The following is a 25,752-nucleotide window of genomic DNA, read 5'->3' as shown; positions in this document are numbered from 1 at the left end:
AGGACCTGTGCATGCCATGGCTGTTGTTGATATGACCCTCTGTGTATTCCTCCTGTCAAGATTTACTCTGCTTACAGCTGAACAGGTCGATAAATTAAGCAGACTTTGTAACTCAAAAGCTGCATTTAGAAACAAAACGCTTCAACGTTAAGATAGAGATGCATTAAGAAAAAAATTGTCTCATTTTAGTCATCTTCCAAGGTCACTCATTTCACTTTAATGACAGGTTCCAACTGAAAGAAAAATATCAAATCTGTGAGAATTTAAAACAAAGGTGTTGCATGTTTAACCCCTCCACACATGCCAACACCAAAGAGAAGCCTCTTATTCATATGACATAAAGATTTCATTTCAAAGTAATTATTACTGTTTAGGAGACAGGCAATGCCCTGCATGCTGAACAGCAAGTCACCAATAGCTTGCTCAGCAAGGACTTTCTGCTGCATGATCCTATGCTTATCAGTAAATTTGCATTCATAATCTTTTTGTTATTCTCTGTCTCTTCCAGGGTAGTTCACACCTTACCTTTTCTACAGCAAGTCCAGCTCGCTGAAAAAGGTACATCCTGCATAACTGACTTCACACATTAACACAAACCAGGGAGGGCAAAGGGGAAGTTTGTGGTTTCAAAAAGAAACTGAAAATTTACAAAGCAGCTGCCAATTAGCCAGACCTTAATTTTGCAAATTTATTTAGGAAAAAAAATTTAACATGAGCAAATGAGAATACTTCAGTGTTACAACAGAGTATATAAATGTCTAGCAATAGTCAAATAATTTGATCTTTAAATACAAAATAACCACATGAACACCTAATATACAGGTTTCATCTGAATACATATTTATTAGATAAATATTAGGTTGTCACATCATCTAACTACATACAGTTTTGCAAGACTAAAAATCACAATTATTTTTTCTGACCAGTTTAAAGTATGAAATGATTGCATTGTACTGTACATACAATGTACAAACAAAGACAATGGCCATTTTTGCATGTTACCTCAGATTGTACTTTTTTTTTTTTAATTCTCCCTCTGATCGTGATATCAAAAATTGTACAAAGTATGAATTTGGTTACAATTTTTTTAATCCCCGTATTTTTCTTCATTATTTCTGTAGCACCCTAAAAATACACAGGTGATAGACTAGTACACGTAAGCTAAATATTACATGTAGATAAAACAAAACAAAACAAAGGATCAGAGTATATTACAGAAGTGAAAGTGAAACAAATGCTGAGACTCCACAAACGCTAACAAACAGGATTCATTTTCCACATAAGATGGAGCTTCAAGCTTTTTATTTTCCTGCGAAATAAAAACAATGCACATTCCAAGGAAAATGAATGCATTTCTGTTAACATGTCTCTATTTGTCATTTACATATGTACAGCTGTCCCTTGAGTCTCCGCTGCAGACACTGGCGTGTATCTGTCAGTCCTATTAGTAATGTCTTGGCAGCAGAACTGTAGATCTCTGTGGGTTCTTTCCCAGATGAACTTCCATAGGGAAACGATTAAAAAGTAAACAAACAAAAAAAGAAGAATAAAAATACTACTGGAATCTCATATAATAATTAAGCTTTAAAAGAAATGACTGTGATTACCCTATTTGCTAGGTTTTTTTCTCTAAACTTTAACATGGCAGTGAACAGATAAAAAAATAACTAAATTTTCATTTAGAAGCTTTTTCATACTGACTTCACTATACAGTACCTGATTTTAGCTGACAGACAAGTTTTAAAACTGTCTCAAATGTCCAACATTTGGGTGATGGGTAAAAATTGTATTTTCTCTCTTAAGTTCTGCTTAGAAACCAAACGTTTCTGTAAGTTAAAAACGTCAACCGTCCGCTTTAATTATCTATTACTGTACAAAGCAGATGCCAACGCTGCTCCAAACATATTGCTAATATCTATGGGGGTTTTTTTCCCTTTATGCTTTCCAACAGGTACTTTTAAATGATACATTTTAAATACTACCAGTTAGCAAAAGATCAATCCTTAACATAGCTGGTTTAAAATACTAATGTTGTGTTTAAGAGAAAATTCATTTCAGGTGACTAACTTAGCTGCTCAGGAATCAGTGGAGAATGGAACATTAAATAGAATCAATTAAAAAAATCTGAGCAACCAGTTCAACTAATAGTGAGAAATCTTCTTTATTCCCAAACCTATGGCTTAAGAAACTTACCCCCCAAACAAAAAAACCCGAACTCTAAGGGCACAAAGTCAGTTTATCATTAGCCACCCCTGCAAATGACCTCAATACCTATATAAAAAATGCAGGAAAAAACAGGGGGAAACTACTACAGTAAAATGGCTACAAAACACATCTGTATCCGCAACTGAAGAACGATCTTTCCTAGGAATTGTGTGATAGCAGGACCACACCACAACCATATTACCATGTATTACACCAAGGTATCTTTAATATTCTGCAGAGATCCTCTACAGGTTGTCAAGCCTACATAAGAAAAAAGACACTTCTAAGCAGAATAAAATATACTATACTGTTTCCCTCCCCCACCCACCAACATCCCAAAGTGTTACTGTGCCCCAGTTTCAGAGACCAAAGAACCAGTACAGTGACATAAATATGGTACCTTACAGATGTGCTGCTTGCCTTAGTGGATCTTTACCTGGTCAGACAGCTGGTCCAAGGTGTGGGCAAACAAACAAAATCTCTGCCATTACCAGCTCACGATCACCCACAGCCAATGAACGTCGGTCAGTTAGTTGGGCTTTCTTTTTCCCAAGGCAATCACTTATTATTATGTTTCCACGACAGAGCTGGGCCCTGACTATCCAGGTACTGCCTGATGTATCAATTTGTTCACACATAAATGGATATGAAATTTGGGCTAACTTATCAAAAGAAAACGGGGGGCAAAAAAAACCAAACAAAAACCCAACTCCCTTATTCTGTTAAAGAACCCTCAATTTTCTTTTTTAAAAAAGGACCCATATTTTTCTTCAGACAAGGTATTTAAAAACACCAGCAAAAGTATAACCAGATCATGAAAATGTTGAATATTATCAAAGACGATACTAAAATATTCACAAAGATATTTACAATAGCAATTCTTAAAATAATTGATTTTGCATAATGAACAGCGCTTTTCTTAAAAAAACTTGAAAGAGGAAAAATATAAGTGTGGGACCATCTCTACATAATACGTTTGACAGATTCAATACTCCTACTGGAAAATAAAAGAACTAAACCGCCATTTCCTTTAATATCTACAGCAAGGTGCTGCTGACTAGCATATATATATCACGACGCATGTACAGCAGTAGTGGGAAACGTTAACAAAAAGAGCAAAATAAAACAAAAACCACAAAGAATTTACAAATGTGACTTTGGTGAGGAAAGCAAATCCAGAGTCGTAAGCACAGAGCATGCCATTTACAGCGTTGCAAACTAAACACAGAGGGCTAGGAAGCTATCTAGTCAAACTGACAGGAACAAACAAAATTTTGCCTGGCACTTCAGTTTAAAACGTATTGTGGCGAGCAAACGAAAGGTGTTTGATTGGATTTGGGAAGAGGAAAAGGAGCAGGGTCAAATTTGCTTTAGTAACAAAAGAAACAAAACCAATAACTGTACAGTGGGCAAAAGCTGAAATGTTGCACCACGAGGGCAAAGTTGGCACACATGCACTTCTTACACAGCTACTGTACATCATTTATAAGAGAGAGAAAGAGAGAGAGAGACAAAGAGCACAGAAATGGGCACAGAAGCAATATGAAGCTCATGCAGGAGCAGCAACCACACGAGAAGCACAGATCACAGGGGCAAGACAGTGATTGTGGCAGCAGGGTCTCTTGAGGGCAGTAGCAATCTACTGACAGTTACTTATTCTCCCCTCTCCCGGTCCTTCAGGAGAAAGAGCTCATTCCAGCAGCCAAAGTTTAAAAAAAGAAACTGAAGGAGGAGAAAAGGAAAAGACTGAAGTATCTGTAACAGTCACGAAAACAGAACACGAAGCAAAACAAAAATGAAGCTGCAAAATGTCTGTCCAATGTCAATGCCCCTTCTCAAGCTGATTATTAAAAATAATTATGCAGATAGTGATATTACTCTCCCTCCATCCTGCAATGATTTCCTCGCTGCCTTCAACCCAGCTTGTCTTACTATGCATTGTGCAGTACAGACAGTGACACAAACTCTTGGGGCACTGAAGGCTGTAGGTAATAATCAGGAACAGTTTGGTTTGCATCCCCCCTCCCTCTCTTTTCCATTACAGATGGCATACATGGCAAAAAGATCTGTTACAGCAATCTCTACAGCTGGATGTTAATGCAGCCAGAAACGGTACTGATTTGAAACCAAAACCACAAAAAATCCCTACACATTGCAAACTCTTTTTTTAATTTTTCCTGGGTGTTTCCAATCTGTGTGCTTGGCCAGAGGAATCCTCTGCAAAGAGGTGGTTAAGATCCCTGCACTTGCAGGAATACCGAAACCCACAGCTGCAGCCTGGAGATTCTCAGGACTCTGCTACTGAAGTTGCATTAACTAAACTGCTGGCTCCCTCTAACAGGCCTGTATGTCTTCCCTATCTTTGCCACTTGACTGTAGGATTTGTGCTTTTTTGAGCTTTACATGTGTTTTTTTTTCTTTTTGTGTGTGGCCAGGACAATCACTCCAACGCAAACCTGTGGCTGGAGGGGGGCAGAGGAGAGGTGGGGTAGAAGGAGATACAGTTTCAAAAAAATGGAAGAACAAAGCATTGTAAGGACACTCTGAGACTGGTCAATTAAAGACAGTTCCATTTTGTTGCCTTTTCTTCCCTTGCCAAGATTCGGTTTTGCCAAGATACTTCACACTATGTTTATCACATAACTCTCTCTCTCAAGGATGAACACCAAATGGGGTTTCCAATAGCTGCACAACTGTCTATGCTTCTTTGTCACATGTAGCATGGCAGACTCGGAGATTACTGCATTTATTTAATTTTTGTATTATTTTCTCCCGTCACTTTCGCAGTCTTTGAAGCTAACAAAAGCAGTTCTGAGATGAAGAAAGCAGGGAGTGCACCATTGGATCAAGTTGTGAGTTTTTTTTTCTTCTCTTGTGGAAAAGGAGTGTTAAGATTCCTTGCTGTGCAGCCACACACGTGTGAACAAGTGAAAGGGATGGGAGAATACATATGGTTTCAGTTGTTCTCAAAGAGAGACAGAAGGTCATCATTGCTATTGCTTGGCAAATCAGGAGGATCCAGGTATGAAAGCAGCTCATCTGGATTTGTGAGTTCTGGAAGCAGCTATAAAATACAAAGATAAAAGGAAAATTACAGATAACAGAAATACAACTGAGAAAAAAAAGGGATTAAACTCCACACATTCCTGGAAACTGGTTTTCATAACAATATATCATAAAAAATAAATCAGAAGGCAGCGTCACAAACCCAACACCCTAAGATAATGCAGTATCCACCTGTTTGTGAAAGTCTGTATGACTCGGCTTTCATCTGTGCATTACATTATCAGCTCAATTAGGGTTTCTCAATCAACCTCCCCATCACAAAGTTCATCATTGAACAAAGTATATTTCCTGGCTAACAATGCTGACAAAAACTTCTGGATAGATGCTCATTATGTATGTTTTATATAAAACATATTGAAACAGGCAGTCTAAGTAATACATATTTGAGCTTTAAGGTAGATCAGCAAAGACTGGTCTGACTTGCACACGTCAGAGTGATGACCTCCCAAAGCCTGCATCTCTACAGAAGGAGGCAGCCCTGTTCTTTCCTCGCCTCAGCCACCCTGGAACTCCTCGGTGCACTGATGTAAGCTCTAGGGCAGAGCTGCAGAAAGGAACTCATCCAGGGTTAAAAGTAGCCCAGGAAAAAACCTCCAACCAACCAACAAACCAAGGAGAGCGGTAAAAAAACAGCTGAGGAGGAGTATGGGGAGAGGAATGGCAAGGCAGCTGGGTCAGTCCTTTTCCTGTAAACTCCTTTTCAGGGAGTTTACAGTGGTTGAAGTGCTTACCTGACTACAGCATTACATGCAATTCCAGACATTTTAAAGGGTCATAGGCGTAACACTTCATCCAACAGAAGATGCACTAATGTACACAATGCTTTAAAGGATCAAAAGGTATAGTTGTAGGGCTTCAATTTTTATTTTTATTAATACTGTATTTCAAGTAGAAAATTTTGTTTCTCCAACCATCATGCAGATTCTTTTTGATCTGACAGATGACAAGCACATCGTAACTCCTGGATTGTGCATCAATGTTTTCTGCTTTATAATGCATCTCGCCATTTCCTAGTCAGAAGTAAAAGTGTCATATATAAAAAATGGCAGGGAAGAGTTTGCAATAAACCCCCTTTATATGCTGTTTTGTGTTGAAGGCAAAAGAATATGGACTGCTTTAACAAACTTAGTAATAAGTACGAGAAATTAATTTTAAATTGTTCTATGTTTTCAAATACTATAAAACCAAAAGCTTGACTGCTTCACATTTAGCATATAAATATTGTATTTATATGCTTCTATTACTCTTGTGCATACTCTTGTGCAAATGCAACTTCATCTTCTAACATTATATGGATGAACATATTTTTCAATTAGCTAAACATGAAATGCAGAAAGAAGTTTACTGCTTTTTAAGCATTTAAAAAAATGCAATGTCAAATTTACATAATAGAGTCTCCCAGAAGGAATGTGTTTCTTAAAACACTGCCTCCTTTTATTCATGGTAAAAATGCTACTGTCATTGTACTAGACTAAAGATGTAAGGCTTTCAAATGTACTTCACCTCCTATCATAATTTTTAATGAATACCTAGTAGAGAAGTCCAAAAGAAAACTGCAGCCTCACCAAGTGTGGAGAAAGTAAAAAATTACTGAATTTGTCCTACAGTTTTACAACTTGATTCTTAAAAATTTAACATCTCTGAGACTCATTCCTGTATACAGGTTTATTTTTTAAATATTTTTTTTTGTTAAGAAAGGTGATGGTTTTAAACAATATGCTCAGAATCTGTGAAGATGAAGTCTTTTAAGTTTTGAGGGTGACCTCAGCTTTCCTCATTCAGAGGGGCCAGGTGGCAAAGCCTGCCTCCTGCCCCACTGGTGTGAGAACCAGAGACTCAGATAGGACTTGCTGGGTGCTGAGGGTGCTGTGCTGCAGCAGGGATAAGAGACAGAGGAGCACCAGAGGCTGCGAGGGGACAATGGGGGCAGAAGCTACAGGAATCTGTTAGACTTAGGGGCAGAATTTGGAGAGGTGTACCCAGTGCTCCTGAAGTGCAAATTCAAGAGGTCTAACCGGTGATTTGAGTCTTAAGACTGCTGTTTGAAGTACAAGTGCAGACCTCCTGTATCTGTATCTACAGGAGGTAGAAAGGTTAAACCTTAGACTGCATCACATTGAATTCCTACAAAATTAACATGACTGTGTCAGTAGGGAGTGGAGCAAGTTGCCCATAGTACAGTCCCCTGTTTGCTTTGCTGCATGGGACTTTATTCAGCCTGGTTCCAAACACAGCCGCTGGAAGTTAAACCATTAAAATAATCCATCTGATCATGACTGAGCTCACAGGAGTTTCCAGTAACTATATTCCCCACACTGTACAGCACTTGCCTCCCTTAAGAAATCATCAATCCTTCATCAGTGATAACCACAGTACTGTGATAACTGTACAGGTTTTTGTGCTTTGCTTTTCAGCGAGGAATGGGTGCCTGACCCATAACAGCATACTTTATGTTTCTTAAATATTTGAAGGAAAAAAAGACAAGTTTTTATTTCACCTATTAGTATTGCTCATACGGGGGGTCCTTAAGGGTTCAGGACTCTTAACTGCCACATGAACTATTGTTCCCAAAAGATGTGCACATGACCATTTTGTGTGAAACAGCAGAAGTTACTTTACTGATCACTGTTCCTGTAGCATCCTGGAGCTTCTATCTGTCCCCTAACTCCTTCCCTCTTCTCTGTGAGGCTACTTGCCCACCCAGTGCTCCTATGTGACTCAGAAGATGTAAGCATACAGCAACAGCAAATACAGATACAAATTGGAGCACAGAAGCGAACATTTCTCTAAAAATTCACTGTGCAGCAGCAGACTTCAGAACAGACAGAAGATACACATACAGGAATGCATGACTCAAACAAAAATCCAATCCTAGGTGCTAAGGAATTTATATTTTGGGAGGAAGATGGTTAACCAGAGAGATACCTCAGATAATTAATTTCCAAATCCACTGAACAGATGTTAAGAGACAGAAGACTACCTTTGGCCTTAAAACTAGACTTATCTTTATTTAGTTGTGAGCTGCCTCCCATAGCGACTGAGGAGGCAGAAGACGTCTTTATTTACTTTCCTGTGTGGCCTATTGGGAGGAAGAACTCGTGCTGCTGAGCCACCTGCAGGGGCAGGTATGGATGGCACAGACTGTTTTTGGCTGCAGGGAGCAGGGACAGTACCACAGGGTGGGCCAACAGAGATCCCCCTCCCGCTGGCCAGGGCACGCCGCAGGGCTCAGCACACAGCTCGCCTGGCACAGCAACACCAGTCAGAGCCACACACAGCTGTGTCCTTCCTCTTAGTCAGGCACCGCGACGGCTTCAGGGTCTAGACGAGCACAGCCCAACCAGTGACGAAGGGGAAAGGACGACATGGCTCACAGCCCGGTGCCTGAGCTGCTGCCTGAAGAGATGCCTGCCTTGGTGCTAGGAAGAGGCTCATGGCTCGCACACCATGCAGCTGCTCCAACCAGAACCGTTCTCCCAGCAAGCCAGGAGTGCCCTGTCACCTTGGCTGCAGCACCTGTGCCCATGTACCAAAGCATGAGAGGATGGCATGTGCTGTGGAAGCGGCTCCCCGTCCCCACGCCCACCCCGCCCTCCCGCCGCGATGCGAAGCACACGCTATGGCAGGCAGATGAGAGTATGACACAGACTTACATCCAGCGAGGGCTCCGGCATGTCGGGTGCTCCCTGTCCACCAGCCTGACCCTCTAAGGCTGAGGAGGGATTAAAGGTCAGGTCACTGTGTGGATGGTTGCTAGAAGCGGCCGGGGGTGGCTGCCGGGACTGCTGGGTAGGAGGCCCGCTGTGATGTAATGGCTGCCCTGACTGGCTGCTGGGGTGAGGGACGTGCAAACCTTGCTGCATGGAAGTATGGGACTGATCAGTGCTGCCGGGATGAGGGATCTGCGGAGGAGGAAAAAAGCAGGAAAAGAAAGTGAGGCCACAAGGTACAGTGCTCGCGTGCCTGACTCTGTAACTGCATGTTATAAAAAGAAATGAATTAAAAAACAACACACACAACAAAAAAACCCAACGAAACCAACAAACCAAAAAAACCCAAAAAGAAATGAAAAAGCGCAATTGGAAAAGAAAACTCCATATCCCAACGCTGGAGGAAGTGTTTCAGCTTTTTGGAGGTTGTCTGCAAGGGGGAAAAAACACACTGGATTTGTGCTGTTGGTTTGCTTCCTTGTAATGTGGAAAACTGTGCTTGAAGATGCAAAACAATGAACCCCAAACAGGAGGGAGGGAGGCTTATGGGTGCTGCTCAGCATTAGCAAGGCAGATGCTTTTGCCCTAAAATATTCAGTGAATGAATGGAGAATTTGTTGAATAATGATCCCTATGCCAGGAAACTCATTAACCAAGAAAATGCATAATTTCTGCTCAGCTCCCTTATTCTGTAGCTTCCTGACACCGCAGCCTATTCCTGTTTCAGCTCATTACAGACATCTTGCAAACACCGGCCCTTCCCCACTCCTCTCCTCCTTTTCTTTTCAGAATGCAACACCCCTTTTAAGGGCTGAAGGTTTTCCTCGCTGATATTCATGGGTTCTGACAGTTGACAAAACCAAGTCGGCTCAGGTAGCGCACTCCCCACCACCAGCCAAGCTGCTGTAGGTGGCTGCACACCTGCTGACTGCCAAGTACACTGCCTCGGCTTACACCCATCTAATGATCACACCGCTCTTTTGTATTCATGCCGTGGATGAGTCCTCCAGCAAAAGCTTAGCATTTTTTTTGTTTTCTGTGGGGAATAAACTACCAAACCACATGCATCTTCCAAACCCTGTTACTGAAGAATGGGGGGCAAAGTCTTTCTCACATGACAGAGAAGCAATAAAAATGCACAAGCCCAATTTTTCCTTCTGCTGCATGTCATATTTAACGCTAGCGGATTCTCTGGAGCTTGACCTTGGTGCCATGACAAAGAAGTGTCTGAACACTTCAGAATCAGATATCTCATGTTAATTGGGTATATGGAGAAACAAAAAATGTAGACATTTTTTGAGGAATGCTACATATTGCCACAAAGCGGAGCTGAAATAAAAGAACAAATACATACAACAACAGCATGAAAATCATCCAGCCAAGCCAACAGAAACCAGCAAAATGCTACGTCAGTATTCACCCTCTCATATCACAGTAAACTGCAAGGTTATCTTAACCTCAGTCTTCAGTTTTGGAAAGCAAAAGGGAGGTTATTACAAAACTTAATTAAAATGTTCCCACAAAAAAAAAAAGAGAAATAAGCATTTAGAAAAAGACATTTCACCACTCTTAGAAAAACTGAATACTGATCCCTTGGGATAGTCAGTACTCGGCAAAACAGAGGTCCTTTTCAATACTTTGGTATTACAAAGGTGTGTGGAAAGAGCAGGATTCTATCGGCAACACGGCATTTGGGTCTCTTTCCCGTAAGAGACTTAGGTACTGATACACAGTTTGACCACTTGAAAAATATTCTACAATGTCGTTGTTACCTTAGCGGTAAATTTGTACAAAATCTGCCCACAGACTATACCTTACTTTAAATGAATTTGCAGCCTAAAAACTATACAAAAGTCCAAGTGTAAGCAGATGTAGTACTGTTTCCTTCCTCACTCACTGAGGATATGTGCAATAGAAAGTGTTGAAATTAAGAAAGTTTATAATAATGAAGAGTAAAAAACAATTTAAGACAGTTTTGTTAAAGTGGGAAAGCACTTTTCAGGAAAAAAAAACCCAACCCAACCCAAACCAAACCATAACAGGATTATACTGAATAGTCTCTTAAATCCCTGAATGCACAAAGGAAGTGTCATACTGGCATGTTTATATCAATAATTATTTAAACCAGGAGGCATTAATATGTTCTCAGACAAATTTCAAAACAAATACGGAGATTAGAAATTCTAGTTTATACAGGCAAGGATTTTATATATATATATATATATACACACACACACACACAAATATTTAGTCAATAAGGCAGTCACTTGGGCCCTTGGATAACTGTTGTTCCTTGTATTAGGACCACCATAATCTTTAAAGAGCCACTGCAGGTTCAGAATCCATCTGACTTTGGCCACCAACTATACCAGCCTACCCGGAAAAAGCAAAATGCTCAGGACCACAACATCTTTGCATTTGCATTCAGTAACTAATGATAAGTTTGCTGTAGTGCAAACACATTTTAAGCAATATACCTTGTGCATGTTTAGCTTGCAGCTGCAACTCCCACAATTTTATTTTGAAAACTAACCTGCACTATGAATGCAGAGTCTAACACAGCTGCCTTGGCTTACACAGCAAGGTTAACTCCAGAGCTGTTTTTAGAGGCATCAACTTTGGCACTCTTAAAACATTTACAATCTATAAAAGAAAAGCTTATAGCAGACAACTACATCTTCAGCTTAATAGCACAGACCAACACAACTCTACAGCCCAACAGTGACCTCTAGGAGTGCTGAGATGTACAGCTCAGAGCAACAGGGCCTGTCAGCTGCACAACAATATTCTTTCTGTGTCTGGAGAAAATTGATAGTGGGGGAAAAAAAATCACCAGGTTAAGTCGATGGTTTATATCTCTCTCCATCACCAGGGTCATAGCTTTATCAACTCTTTTGCAGTTTGTCACTGTATGCAAGGTGCATCCTAGGAGACATGCACTGAATTTCCCCATCCTGCCCCGATTTAGTTTTCAATCACATCAGTACGTGGGTCCAGAACACTTCATGGCTGCAGTAACACTCATGCTGGTGTGAGAGGGAGAAAAAGTGAAAATAGAAACAAGAGCAATGACTTTTTACAGTGGCACCAGCTCACATCACCTCACTGTGTAAATGAAACTATGGTGTGATCATCCATTGCTCAGTCATGTACCTTACACTGTCTGCAATAAGCACTAAACTAGAGCTAACTCTGAATTCTCCTTTGTCTAAAACTGGTTTACAATTTCTAAAAACAAACACGGTACTATTGTGGCAGCTATTCTCTAGCAATCTTGCACTGTTGCAATGTAGCATCTGTTCTATAGCTCTCACAATACTCTATGCTGGTATTCCTTCTGTTCAGGTCTTGTTTTTTTCCTTCTTCCACAGGAGTGGAATAGCAGTATTGGGAGAAGGAAGTTCTGACTGATTCAGCCATGGTTACCCAGCCCTACCTACACTGAGCAAACATCTGCATTTCCTGGAGTGACCTATGGACTATGGAGGGATCAACTTTCTCTGCCTACCATTACGTAGGAAGCACCACATAAATCTTCATAGTAGGAAAATTAGGAACTTTCTCAGCAGCATTCAGCTCCAGCAAGAGAGACATCAGGTCTAAAGGGACCAAACATCTGATCCTGACTCACCTTGTAAACATGTAATGGCCGAAGTGAATAGTACATGCAAACTACTAGAACCTACTAAATGTGCAAAAATGAAAGACAGAAAGCCAGTCAAGAGCACAGGTAACACCTTAAAACCTTGGTTCAATCACACAGCGTGTTCATAGTTATATTTGTATGAAGACGTCTGTCCAAAGACATGCAGCTACACAATTTAGGAATGCGTTAATGGCGTGCATTTCTCTAAAAGCAGTGATTTTAAAGATGCCTTTCCTGACTGTCTACTGACAAACAGTTCATTTTTGTGAGAGAAGAACAAAAGCAAGAGAGTAAGAGAGAAAAGCAGAGATTTCATATACCGACAAGGCTGTGTAGGAGCACTAAGAGGCCTCAAGCGTGGACTAAAGACTGCACAGCCACAGTGACAAGGTCAATCTAATTCTCCTGTGCTAAAAGGCTTGAAACCTGATCCTCATTACAGAAAATCAGCCATTGCCATCATCTAGGTGGAATCTGCTTTAGCACTGCTTACTGTTCCCAAATGGTATAGCTTGAGTATCATAACAGATGAGGGAGAAGTGAGGCAAAGGTTTTCTTTAATTGTCAGCTATCATAACCAAGCATCAGATTTGCTGCAGATTGGCCCACAGAACCATAAGCCTATTAACATTTGCCCAAATACACTCTCACAGCTCTGGAATATGCATAGCCTTGAGAAACTTCCACCTCTGCTATCATCTGTAAGCAGTCGCATTTTCAGAAAGCCACAAGTTCTTCACTTTCATATTCAACCACTTCAGGTAGGGGCAACTACTATAGCAAAGGTATAGCAGTTAACTGATGAAGTCAAGAGGTGTTAGGTAATGGGAAGCAAAGAATAATTCCCTGTGGTTTTGATTCAAAGGAAAGCAGCTGTGAGTGGCTCAGGTTGGTAATATTTCTTCTCACTACTATATTCTAATACTGGATGTTGGTTCTGATGCAGAGAATTCAGACCAGATAAGCTGTGTATGTGGAATTTGCCAATGTGAAATTAAGTTGACAGCATGTTTGTTCTCCTTTATTATCCTGTAAAGTGGTAAAGTCATTACAGTTTCCAGACTCTTCCTTTGCAGATAATCTTGATACTTGGGCTCTCTCCAAATTATACTAAGAACTCTCTCTCCACTCTCTTCTATTTCTCACCATCCTCCTTGGAAAACCCACTGCCAGCTAGAGGAGACATTGACTGAGTAGGCTTTTGCTGAGCATCTGCTACCACATTTCCTCATTACATTCTGAAATTGTACTTTCTAGGATTCACTAAAGACACAGCACAGATGACTTGTCAAGTTAAACATCCTTCCTGTGCAGTAACAGCACACTTTAAAGCCTCTGCCCTGTAACTTAAATGAACATAAAAGGATGTATACACACCCCACACACAGAGTTAAAATAGATGACTAGCTATGCCTAAGAGCTAAATGCTGCTGGTAGCTTTTCTATCACCTAGCTACTGCAGTACTGCATTTTCTGGAGATATATAAAGTTCTGTACAGAAAACTCAGTGCTCTAAGCAAGCTGCTTTTCCAAGGCACAGTTCTGCCTCACCATCTGAGACCCAAGGAACCTCTAATTTTTAGTCTCTTATATTGATACTCTCAGACCAGAGGCAGCATCTCTCCCTCAAATCTACAGGCTTGTCCTCTTCCCAACAGCGTAAAGGTGCCTTTCATGCTACTTGAGGGGTAGAATTCCCTCTCAAAATGCTTTCATGCAAATTTTGCCCTCAGGGAAAAAGCCAGGGAAGATATTGTCCCTGCTTTGAAGTCAGCCAATGTCTTGCTTTAACAAGCTGTCTCCTGGAGATGGATATTCACAGACCTGCTGGCCTAGGGAATGAAGTACAGATTTTTTCATGTGTCAGCGCACAGCACAATGATTAATACAAACACACCAAGCCAGGTTCTTTCTTTCAGATAAATAAGCTTAACTGACAATTCAAAAAGTGCAGAAACGCTTCTCCAGAAACTCAAAACAGCCGGAAACTAAAAAACGACATTTCCGGCATTTCTCAGGACTATTCTCCTTCACAAACTTCCAAAGTGAGGAATCCACAAAAGTAAAAGCAGTTCATAAGGGAAGTCCGTTCGCTGGATGAGAGCTCCTTATCCCCACAAAGGCACATCTATGTGCACAGCACCATTACTTACAGATTCCTGCATGGGGTGACTGAGAGGCTTGTCGAGAGCTGCCATGCTGCTTGGCATGTCGGGGGGATGCGACAGCTGTGGCCCATGCATGAAGTCATTCATAGATGTGCCACCAGGATTCCCGTGTGGGAAGTCAAAATTGCCATGACCTTGGTAACTGTTGCCTGAAAGAGAAACAGATGTGATTTGTTTCCCAACATTGATCTCTCAGAGTATCCTCTAAAAGCTGTGTGGTGCGATGTTCTCCCTGCACAGCACAGGGCAACTGCGACGCTGAACGTGACCACGCCGTGCTCCCCACTGCCAAGAGAGCTGGGGGAACAGGAAGGAGAAAGGACACTCAGCTTTCAAATACTGGCTCCTGCAGTAACCCATGTATGTGTTGTAACTAATTGAAAACTGCTGACATTTTGAAAAACTACTGTCAAGTCACTACATAAACTTAACCATGCTGAGAAGTAAAACAGTAAATTCTATGGGATATTTGCATTTGGAAGCACCTCAGTGTAACTGAGACTGACTGCCCAAGTCCCAAATTAATTATAGGACACCTGTCTTATTTATGTCTATGTTTCTACATACTCAGTAAGATTGTAGCATTGCTTCAGTTTCTGATGAAACTAATTGACAGAAGTGAATCTGGAAGATGCCACAGTGGCAGTTCATAGTACAGCATATATTTTACCTCCTCTTCTGTGGGATAAACAGGCAACTTCCATTAAGCACTGTAGAGGCCTTCACATCTAATTGGAGTCTGTGATGTAATTCTCCTTGCTCCCACAAACCCCAATAAAATTCACATGACTGTCCAAATTTACACACACATAGCCCCATCTACCATCCTGAAACAAGCCACACCACCTCAGCCCAATGATCTTCATTTAAATTCAAAGCAAGCATGTATCCCAATACAGGCATTTTACTCTCCATACTTTTTCTGTCATGATCCCTCTCTTAACACTTCCAACTCAGATACCAGTGGCTTATTTGCTATGAACTGCAAAAAACTGAAGTAAAACCACTTTGCTATTTCATAAAAGCAACTGAACTGGATGATACTGAGCTCTGAAACAACAGAATAGCTTTGGAGCTTGCACAGAGAGCCTGCAGTTTGTCAGCTAAGTACAGCAGTTTTAAATATTCAGCTCCAGAAGGGAGTTTGACAAACTAAAGTAGCTGCATCATTTGCTCTTCAGTACAGCTTCACAAGCAGAAGTTTAATCTTGGAGGAATAGAAGTCATTAGCCATGTAAGAGTACTTCTCAAAGATATCAGGACTTTGATCTATCATGTAAATACTGCAGAGCCTTACTAATTCTCATTTTGTTAATCTGCAAACTGGATGAGTCTCACAGAATATAGCTGGTCTTGCCTTGTATCAGGAACAATTAATTAGCAGACAGTTGGAATGTGGTCTTTTATTACTGAGTATTTGTTACATTTGCAAATTAAGCTTCGGTATGCTTCCTGTCCAACCCAAATAAACAAACATAAACCACAGTAGTAGTAGTACTACTACATTGCTTTAAAGAACAGTTATCTATTTGCAATCACTAAAGTGCACATATTGGTGGAGAATGAAGATATAAGGCAGCATGCCCTGCTCTGTGGCAAGAGTTGTGCCACATGCTGAGGGAGAGACCTCTAAGACATTTAGGATAACCTGTTGTGCTGCACTATTAGGATAACCTGTTGTGCTGCAATATGCCTATTGCAGGGGAAATAGGAGAGCGTGGGTTTCACCTGCCATTGATGACTCAGGGCTCCAAGAAGCAATGACTGCCTCTGCTACAGGATCCACAGGGGAAGGCAGCAAAATAACAGCCTAGGCAGCAATCACTACACAAACCCTAAACCCCACACTGTACGTGACTACCCTGTCCGCTCCTGATCATGAGCCAGGAACTCAGTGAAGAAGAGATGGCTCTGTTCTCATGCTCTGACTGCACTTCACTCCTACTAAACAAGTGAAAAAATTGTGATTCAGTGCTCTTGGCTTTGTTATAGTAATCATTCATCTGTTTGAAAACCTTAGAAGTTTTATCATCTGTCATCGGTTTTGAGTCATTGGAGCAAATTAACTGTATTTTGCATGTAATCTATATTTTTCTTCAACGCCTGCAAAAAGCACATGTATCACCTTGTAATCAATTTGGGGATTCTGATGGTGTGAACAGTTGGTCTTTTCCCAGAGCTGAACTGAGTCATATCATATTACTTGCAAAAGAAACAGTCTCTGGTTTCATATTTTCAGAATTGTCACTATAATTGAGTTATTCACAACATACCAGTAATTTGAAAATCTATCTCCACTGCCTGTGTTCAGTTCCCTGTTTCTCAATCTGGCAGCACATGGGCAGAGGAACTAAAAAGTAATTTTCTAATGCAAAGGTGTTTGCAAAGCAACTAAAAGGTCTTTGAAAGTCATCCATTTTCTGGGTGGCCTACTGAATGTCACCCACATGGCCATAAGTTAACCTTAGTGGCCAAGTAGCTGGGTTAATGGGTCAGGTTCTCTACTTTCTAACTTATGTAGTACTAGGAGTCTTCACTTCAGAATGGAACAGAAGGAAAAAGCACAGAAAAAATGTGGAAATATGTATATTGTGGCAGGCCATGAATATATAAGGTAACATACAATGTTTTTTTATTCAGGGAGGGCTGCATGGCTATAAATATGACAAGCACCTAATACTTAAAATACAAAATAACTAAATACTACAATGTATTACTAAAATATATTACTAAAATATTCTAATTACTAAAATATTCTACTTACTAAAACATATTTTTCTTTAAACAGACGAATTTTAACTGAAAAGACTAATGCAGAATTTCAGAAACGCAGCCATATGTTCTTCCTTATGCATCTCTGAGAAGATGCATTGACATACCTGAATCACAAGGCTGACTGAGTCACTGATTTCTAGAGTGACCACCTGGGTGCATAAATCTGTAAAACTAACCTTGGTTACCGTATTCATTGGAGTTGTTGCCTCCTGGAGGAGGGGGTAAGGATGGGTAAGGTGATGGGCCAGGACCCAAAGCTGCAATCATCTCCATTACATTTGGCATGATCATCTGGCTTGGACTCATGGTCTTAAATCTTTTTGAGGGAATGCCATCTGGGTCATCTTTGATGTGAATATCTGACTTTATAGGGACCGGCCTCCAACTGCAAGTTGGATCAATGGTAACTTCTTCAAACTCGGAGCTGTAAAATAATGTGAAAAATTTAGTGTATGAATTGAATTTTTTGAAATCAATTCTGCTGAAGTTTCCATAAGAAACTGCATGGTCACCAATATTCTGAAATGCTCTGGTAGAATACAACCTTAAGATCTTTTATTCTTCAAATGTGTGCTGAAAACATGTCATAAAAAAGGCAACTGTGAAGAGCACATTCCTGTGTTTATCCACACAATGAAATCCAAACATATTGATGTGATCTGCCACCTGTGAATCAGAGGGACTGCTTGTAAATACAAGAAAGCAGTAAATCTTCCATTCTTGCTCTTCCCTCTGCTTCAATGGTGAGGCTGCCATCAAGAGACAACCCAAACAAGACCTATGAAGTAGATGGAATCTGATTCACTGTATCATCAGCTCCACCAAAGAGCCATGCAATAGAACATTCAAGTTCAATCACCAAGATTTATTTTGGTGTGACTGTCTCAGTACTCATTAACATATCTCCTAGTTGCCTAGTCTTGAATATCAGAAATGAGTAGGATCACTTACTTTTGTATAGCGTTCAGAATACCCCACATATACTGGTCAACCTCCAAGCCCTCCAAAAGAGCAGTTTTACTAAAAAGGAAAAAAAAACAACCCAAAGCTCAGGTTAGAATATCACTAGGGATGAAAGAAGGATAGATTAGTGATGAAATTAGCAGGCTGATTATGTAATATATCATCCAAGAACGATTTTGGGCAAACAATTTTAGTTCTGCACTTGCATCACCAGGATAATAGTATTTACATCAAACAGATGAGATAAGGAGACATCTACTTGTATGTGTTCACAAGCTGTTCACACTCTGTAAGTAATTTTTGCTAGTGAAATACATTGCAAAGTTAAAGTCTTTTCAAACATAGCAGATCTCTCCTGTGAACATCAGTTAGCACTATTTTTTAAATTACATCTCTCTTTTTTGAGCTACACAGTACTATGGCTTTAAAGTAACTATGTATTATAGCTATTTTACTAAAGATTGGCACAGATGGGGACAGAACAAAACAAAATCAGAAATGATTTATTTATGTAGGGACTTAGATCTGAATGCAGGTGCTCATGCTTAGAGAAACAGGACAAAAATTTAGCCTGGATGTATGAATACATGAATTAAGAAAGCAAGACATCCAATTCTTGTGATATTTTTAGCCAAACTTAGAAGACAGAAAAGGTTTGGGTAGTTCAGAGAAAGCACCTGTATGTTAGGATATGTATCAGTCATGGATAGCCATGGAAACAAGCTGGTCTCCAGCCTGCCATGTCCACAGAACTGGGGACTTGTGGAGACCAAGTACAAGCTGTTACAGCTACAGCTGCTCGAGCTAAAGAGCCCTGGCTTCTCAGCTGAGGCTGGCACACACGCCTAACACTGAGGACTGGGTTCAGTAGGTCACAGACACTGAACTGGCCTCCAAACATTCCGCAATTCTTTCTGCCCAGTTAAACATAAGGACGGACAGTCTGTAACCACTTCAAAGCTTTTTGTTCCACTTCTTCTGCGTATACCAGCTCTCTGGTCAAAACATAAGGTTGAAATTATGCCAAAGGTATCCATCCCTCTTTTCCTTTAAGCAACAATTCCAAACTTCTGTTCTTTGGAATTTTTTTATCTTTTTTAAAATCAGCCTTATTCTGGAATAGAATCCTTCCTGCTTTCTGCTCTCACTTTAATTTGCACTTGATGTTGACTTTTACCTTGGAGGATCCAAATTAATTTCCCACCTAATTACTGGGAACTGTTGCAGTCTCCAAAATTCCCCTTCTCCTTGAACACTGCCATTTACTGCATATCTATATGACTCAAAGCTCAGTACCTGAGACAGTTATTTGGCATCCTTACTGAATGTTTAGCTGGATGCTGAACACTATCTATATATTTGAAGTTCAGTAATTTGGGGATTACAAATTAAAATTATACAAAAATAACTCTAGAATAGACTATCCTTTCTTTTGCCATAGCATGTTGTTGTCTAGTAGTTGCTTATACTTCATAATCTAGGAGAAGACAAACTTGTAGTTCATTTGTTTATGTAGGTATCTGCCTTATCAATGTAAATATTTGAGCCTCTTTTGAACTCTACAATCCATTGACAGCCTTTAATGAGAGCCTGCAGGTTACATATTTTGTGAGAAAATATTTCATTATCTCTTTTTAAATTTCTAATAATCAAGGGTGGTGAAATATTGCAAAAATTCTCATTGGATTTGATGCTCTTAAGTAAATGTGGCATATACACCCTATTTCCTAGCACTTCCTTTTTCTCCCCTTCTTGACCTTTAAAATGATCTGAATTTGGTCAAATTGTGTACAACTGCATTTCATGAAGTATGGTTGCACTTACTTGCATACTGGACACCTCCAAGTTCCTCTTTCACAGTTCAGTTGCAAGTAAGATTCCAGATCAAAGCACTAGGTAGCAGAAAGTAACAAGGAGAAAAACAAACAAAACAAAACAAAAGGAAATAAAGGGAGAATACTGTATTAAATGAATCAGTTAGACAAAAGCAAAACTGACATGAAAACTTAACCAAGTAGCTTTCTTCCTCTACACTAAGCATATAAATACAGTTAATTATTCAGGCTGCCAAACATAAATGCCATTTCATTAGGCACTCTCATATGATAACCAAGCTAAAGGTACTGTAACAACACATGGCTGAGGGAATTCTGCCAGGCCACTGGCACCTACTCACTTGTACATGCTTGCAATCGTGACCCCTTGCTGGGAGCTGAATCCGCCGGAATGTGATCGGACACTTCAGAGACACTTTAATAGCAGTTTGCTCTACTCCATCTTCCCCATTTAGTGTTGCATTGCCAGAGGAAGCTGCCACGCTACTGAAGTTCCTCTTTACTGTTTAGGAAGAAGGTATTTGTATGTGTGAGAAAGCAAAAGCACACTGTAAATTCCAACATACAAATCTGAAAGACCGACATTTCAACATTTAAGGGACAATGTAATGAACAATTTATTGACAGACCTGTCTTCTGTGTAATTTAGAACATTCTCTTGAACAGACACGTCATCACACACATGCATATCAGCTATAGCCTCAAACAAATAAAGTGCCATACAAGCACTAAAAGCAGCCCTAAATAGATAAAGAATAAATCTGTCTTTTGGGCAGGTCAAAAACAAATATGGGGAAAAGCAGAGATTCTCCTGGAATAGGAACTAAGTTTGTGTTCTTGGAACTTTGCTACCCCCACCCAAATAGCCCTTAACATTTGAGGATACCAAGGATGTCATCTACCCATATCATGTTTTGGAAATTCTAGACAATTACAGCTTAAGGTTATCAATAAACAAGTAAATCTTGCATAGACATAGCTTATCACAACTGAACACAGACATTTTGCAAAGTCATCACCCACACAAAATGCAAACTCACTCTTGGTGATACAATGTTCTGCTGGGAGGAGGCGTTTCTTTAGTAGACCTTGAAGTACAGAGCGAACTGATGGCCGGTGTACCAACTGCAACACGAACAAGTGTGACTGCAAGAAAACACATTTTGTTAGGAAAAGAACCAAACACACATGTTAAATACACTCCTGAACAGAGTTGCACTCTTCCCTTGGACACTTGGCTTTTGTGAGAGCTTAAATATGAACGCTGGTTGTGCTCCTTTGCCCACGCGCGCTCCCTTATGGATACGCTGCACACTGTGCAGGACATTGCCCCATGCACAGGGTATACAAGGGCTTTAAAAAAGCAAAGATTTTTCTGCATTTTCTCCCTCCTTAATATTCAGAATACATAGGACTGACATATTAATCTCTGACATCAGGGTTTATTTTAAAACCCTGGATTGTTTGACACAGTCTAGCCTACCTGTCTGCCCTCAGACTACGTTGGAAGTTATGAAAACAATCTGCGACTGATGTGTCTGGAATCAACTGAATCTTCTTCCCCAACACAGAGCTCGTTGTGGATTCACAGGATGCTGCTCCTGCTCTCAGCCATCAGATAAATGATATTATGCAGGGAAACATCAGTGTGAAGTAAAGCAAAATGAGTGGATGGCTTATTGTCAACGTGCCTCACACAGTGACCTTGTGAGAGTTTGGAGCTTGCTTTATTGTCAGTGACATGAGAACAGTCAAAGGCTCAGACTGGATGTGCAGAACAGTCTACATTAAAAATACAGTACTCATCCCCAAGGGTAACTAACCCATGGAAAAAGAGAAAGGGGAAAGCTGAATGGTCTAGAGTGCATCATGGAATATGAGTTTTTAATCTAAAAAGGTATTTGAAAAATCATCACCAACACCAACAATTATGATGTTGATCTTTTCATGACAAACCAAACACAGTTTAATACCTTAAGTTAATGAAATTAGTACCATCAACAGTCTTCATCCCAGTAATCTACTTCTACACTAATACACTTTAGCCACCTTGTAACACAATAAATGGTGGAGATCAAACTCCCTTCCTCCCCAAAACCACGAACATTGTCAGAGACACTGGAAGGACACCACTACATTCTGCAATAATTAAGCAGCAAAAATTTTCATATTAGCACTGTGACTGTGTCAACATCATTAAATAAGAACCTTACCAGAAAAAGATATGGTAAAAAATGAGAGTAAGGCTCCTTCACCTAAGGCAACATTTGCAAACTGTTCTAAATAGCAAACTCAGCATCAGCAGCTGCAGTCATGAGCTCAGGGTACTTACGCAACAACATGCTGTGACTGTAATTTGAATCGTGTTTCTTCCTGGCTGGCAGACGTGCTTTAGGTGCAGAGGTTTATGAGATGTCTTGTTGTCACCACGTTCGATGGTAAGTGGGGTTGCATTAACGCTGACCTGGACTGAAGCTGGCCAGTTTGTGTTCATTTGTCTGTCTTCATGGTGATAGCACTTGAACTGCAACTCCAAGTCAGACCTGTACAACAACCAATAAATCTTCCTTTAACTTTGCTTTCACATTGCAGAGGGAGGTCGCTTTGATGCTGGGAACGTTCTTTCTTTCCCAATCAGATTATTTTTCTAGAATTATTGCCAATAAGGAGATAACATGCTTTCTTCATAAAAGCCCTTAACAGAAGCAAGTCATGATGAATTAATGATGAAGCATGCCTCAAAGTTGTTCATATTTTACCCTTATAAAGGACTTTCCAAAGAAACATCGCAAACCTCCTTGCAAACCTAGACCATGGAGTGATTCTGCAGAAAGAAGAATGTCAACATCACGTATGTCCTTTGTGTGTTAAGAACAAGAAAACAGTATGCAGCAGTGGAGTGTGCTGGAAAACTGGATTCTTCAGTATCTCTGAATTTAAAAGAGCATTTGGATGAACGCTTGACAGACAAAATACAAGTACAGCTAATCCTGACTTAGAACAGGTAAATCAACTAAGCTAAAATGACCCCTATATCTCACTCCCCACTGAAACTGCAGTTTCTGTGATTCCAAATTAACACAGCTGTGGATTAAATCTACCCAATTTAGACCTTATTTCAGGGCATGAATTCCTCCCACCTCTCCAATAATAATTTTCACACGCTATTTAGCTCCTCAGAAATTAGTTCTGTAACGCCTCCAAAAAAGGAAGAGGCTGAGATTACGTTAATCACAAATTAAGTGGGTACAGACTATGACTTCAGTTTCATAAATGGATGTTAACCTTGTGTTAGGAATGAGTAATTTAAATAAGAAATTTAAAAGAACATGGAAAACCGAACTAAAATGTCAGGATTCTGCAGTTCATGACAGCAAAAGACAGCTGAAAGTTTATCGCTCATACTTGAAAATCTGTGTGCTTATTTCTTCATGTTTCCTGAAAGAAGATATCTTTGTAAGATCCAAGAGGAACAGCTCATTCAGGAGATCATCACCTTAACTGCCATTTTCCTTAGTAAGATTTCAATCTGACTTAACATAATCTTTTATGGATTTCAAAACATCAAGATTTAGCACTGGACACAAACATGTCTTTTTTTAAAAAAGAAACTTACAGAATACAAATTACCTGACCTTTCAACATAATCCATCCATACGAAGCCTTTTCAGGCTTTTTTCCCATATTTTATTAACAATTTTTTGAAAGCTTTCTCTGCAAGTTCCACTCAGATTCTCACCTCACAAGAACACACCACAGTCACCCAAACTTGGAGGGAAGCAAGGCTTGGTACCTCTGATATCAAACCCAAGCTGACTGGGTGAGCAGGCCTGCTGAACGTCACAGAGCAGTGACAGGGCTCGGGAGACCCTGGTGTTCTTAGCACACAGTGTCTCCACCATGGGACGTTATTCATAAGTGAGCAGTGTGGAGACTGAACCAGCTTCAAGGAGACATTTTCCCTGCCTTCAACCTTTCTGTTTCTCGTAACCATGAAAAGTTCCCAGTGGGGAGAGAAATAGTTGCATTGCTATTCATTATGTGTGTACACGTGAGAGGTTTTGCCGAATATTTTAACTGGCAGAAAAACATTGAGAATTGGCTCGATTCCACCATTCTCTATAAAAACCGAAATCCATCCACACATGTGACTAATTCATTTTTCTGGCATCCATCCAGCCCCCAGTTAAATGTGAAATGACTTCATTACAGGACCATCCTTTCTCCCCACTATTAACAAGCTTTTCAAAACAGCAGACCTGAGCACAGTTTACCTATGAGTCTTCATTAAAATAAGTTTAAATAAAGGCTATGTGTTTGGTGAGCGAAGGAAGAAAGAAAGAAGAGATATTAAGAAACAGCCTCATGCCTCAGTGCAGCACTATAAATCTACTGAATGAGCCAGCACAATCCCCAGTAGTGATTACTTATTAATAAGAACTGGCAAATAACTGCCAAAACTCCCTCTGCTGCGAGTACTCCACGATAATGAAATGCAAGCAAGCAATAACTGACCTTAAAGTTAGGTGTTAATTATTGGATGTGGTCTGCCTGCAATCTCCCTTCCTCCCAACCCCCAGGCTACCTCAGGGTAGAGGGGGCACCAAGGCACAAGAACCCCTGCACTCTGCATCAAGCCTCAGCTTTAGAGCCAGAATCTGTCCCCAGGGCAGGGAAGTGAGTGCACCTCTCTGCCCACCACACCATGAAAACAGAAGCCTCAAGTGGATTCCAGTCAGTGGGAAGAAGATTCTCTCAGGGAAATAACTTCCATGAAAGATCCCAAGCAACTAATCAGCCTCCACAGTGCACAGAGAAAGGCTCAAACAATGTAATCATCAGGCAAGATAAACACTGAGATACTTTCTGAGAAAAACAGAATGAGGAGACACAATTATTCTGTAGTATTTGAAAATATATAGATTAAAAAAAATTAAGGCTCCGATTGTCATTTGATCTAAGGCACTTCCATGAGCATGGAGGAACCAAAACATCACCTGTGTAAGATCACTTACACAGATCTACATTAAATGCAGGAAAGTACCACCAAGGAAAACTATTCTTCTGTGCTGAAAATAAGAACTCACTGTAAGTGAAAACCAGAAGTCTTTGTATACGGAAAGCTATGTTCTGATATTTCTGAGCTGTTCTTACTTGTGGAGTAAGAAAATAGGGGGAATTTAGGAAGTTAGTTTCTGAAGTTTGGAGAATGTAAACACTTGTCTTTCCAAATGATTTTACCAAGCCTCTAAATCAGGTCCTTCATTAGTGGGTTATTTTTCATTATCAGATAGTTTGCACCATTTAATTTAAGCATAAGCTGTAAGAGCCCTGCATAGCTACTCCTGCAATTAACATTTCAGAGGCTACAAAGCACCTTCAGA

At 40.2% G+C, this 25,752-nt stretch overlaps 1 protein-coding gene across 8 annotated transcripts in view; it reads right to left on the bottom strand.

Moving 5' to 3' along the window:
• Positions 1-1,014: 1,014 nt before the first annotated feature.
• ZMIZ1 (zinc finger MIZ-type containing 1) overlaps positions 1,015-25,752 on the bottom strand; it is a 298,803-nt gene continuing 274,065 nt past the window's right edge. For 7 of the 8 annotated variants that reach the window (XM_027699954.1, XM_027699957.1, XM_027699955.1 and 4 more), the window contains 9 exons: positions 22,701-22,911; positions 21,409-21,514; positions 20,710-20,870; positions 20,358-20,425; positions 18,522-18,590; positions 17,747-17,994; positions 14,781-14,944; positions 8,925-9,173; positions 1,015-5,269 (listed from right to left, as the gene is read on the bottom strand). In XM_027699954.1, the coding sequence (XP_027555755.1) occupies positions 5,162-5,269; positions 8,925-9,173; positions 14,781-14,944; positions 17,747-17,994; positions 18,522-18,590; positions 20,358-20,425; positions 20,710-20,870; positions 21,409-21,514; positions 22,701-22,911 (1,384 nt within the window). In that variant the 3' untranslated portion in view covers positions 1,015-5,161. The remainder of the gene's footprint in view (positions 5,270-8,924; positions 9,174-14,780; positions 14,945-17,746; positions 17,995-18,521; positions 18,591-20,357; positions 20,426-20,709; positions 20,871-21,408; positions 21,515-22,700; positions 22,912-25,752) is intronic. The other variant, XM_027699958.1, reaches the window with a different exon arrangement.

Source organism: Neopelma chrysocephalum, unplaced genomic scaffold, assembly GCF_003984885.1.
Source record: "Neopelma chrysocephalum unplaced genomic scaffold, ASM398488v2 Primary Assembly neopelma1_143, whole genome shotgun sequence".
Taxonomy (NCBI): Eukaryota; Metazoa; Chordata; class Aves; order Passeriformes; family Pipridae; genus Neopelma; species Neopelma chrysocephalum.
The sequence above is the reverse complement of the archived record's forward strand: the minus strand, read 5'-3'. Positions and strand labels throughout refer to the sequence as shown.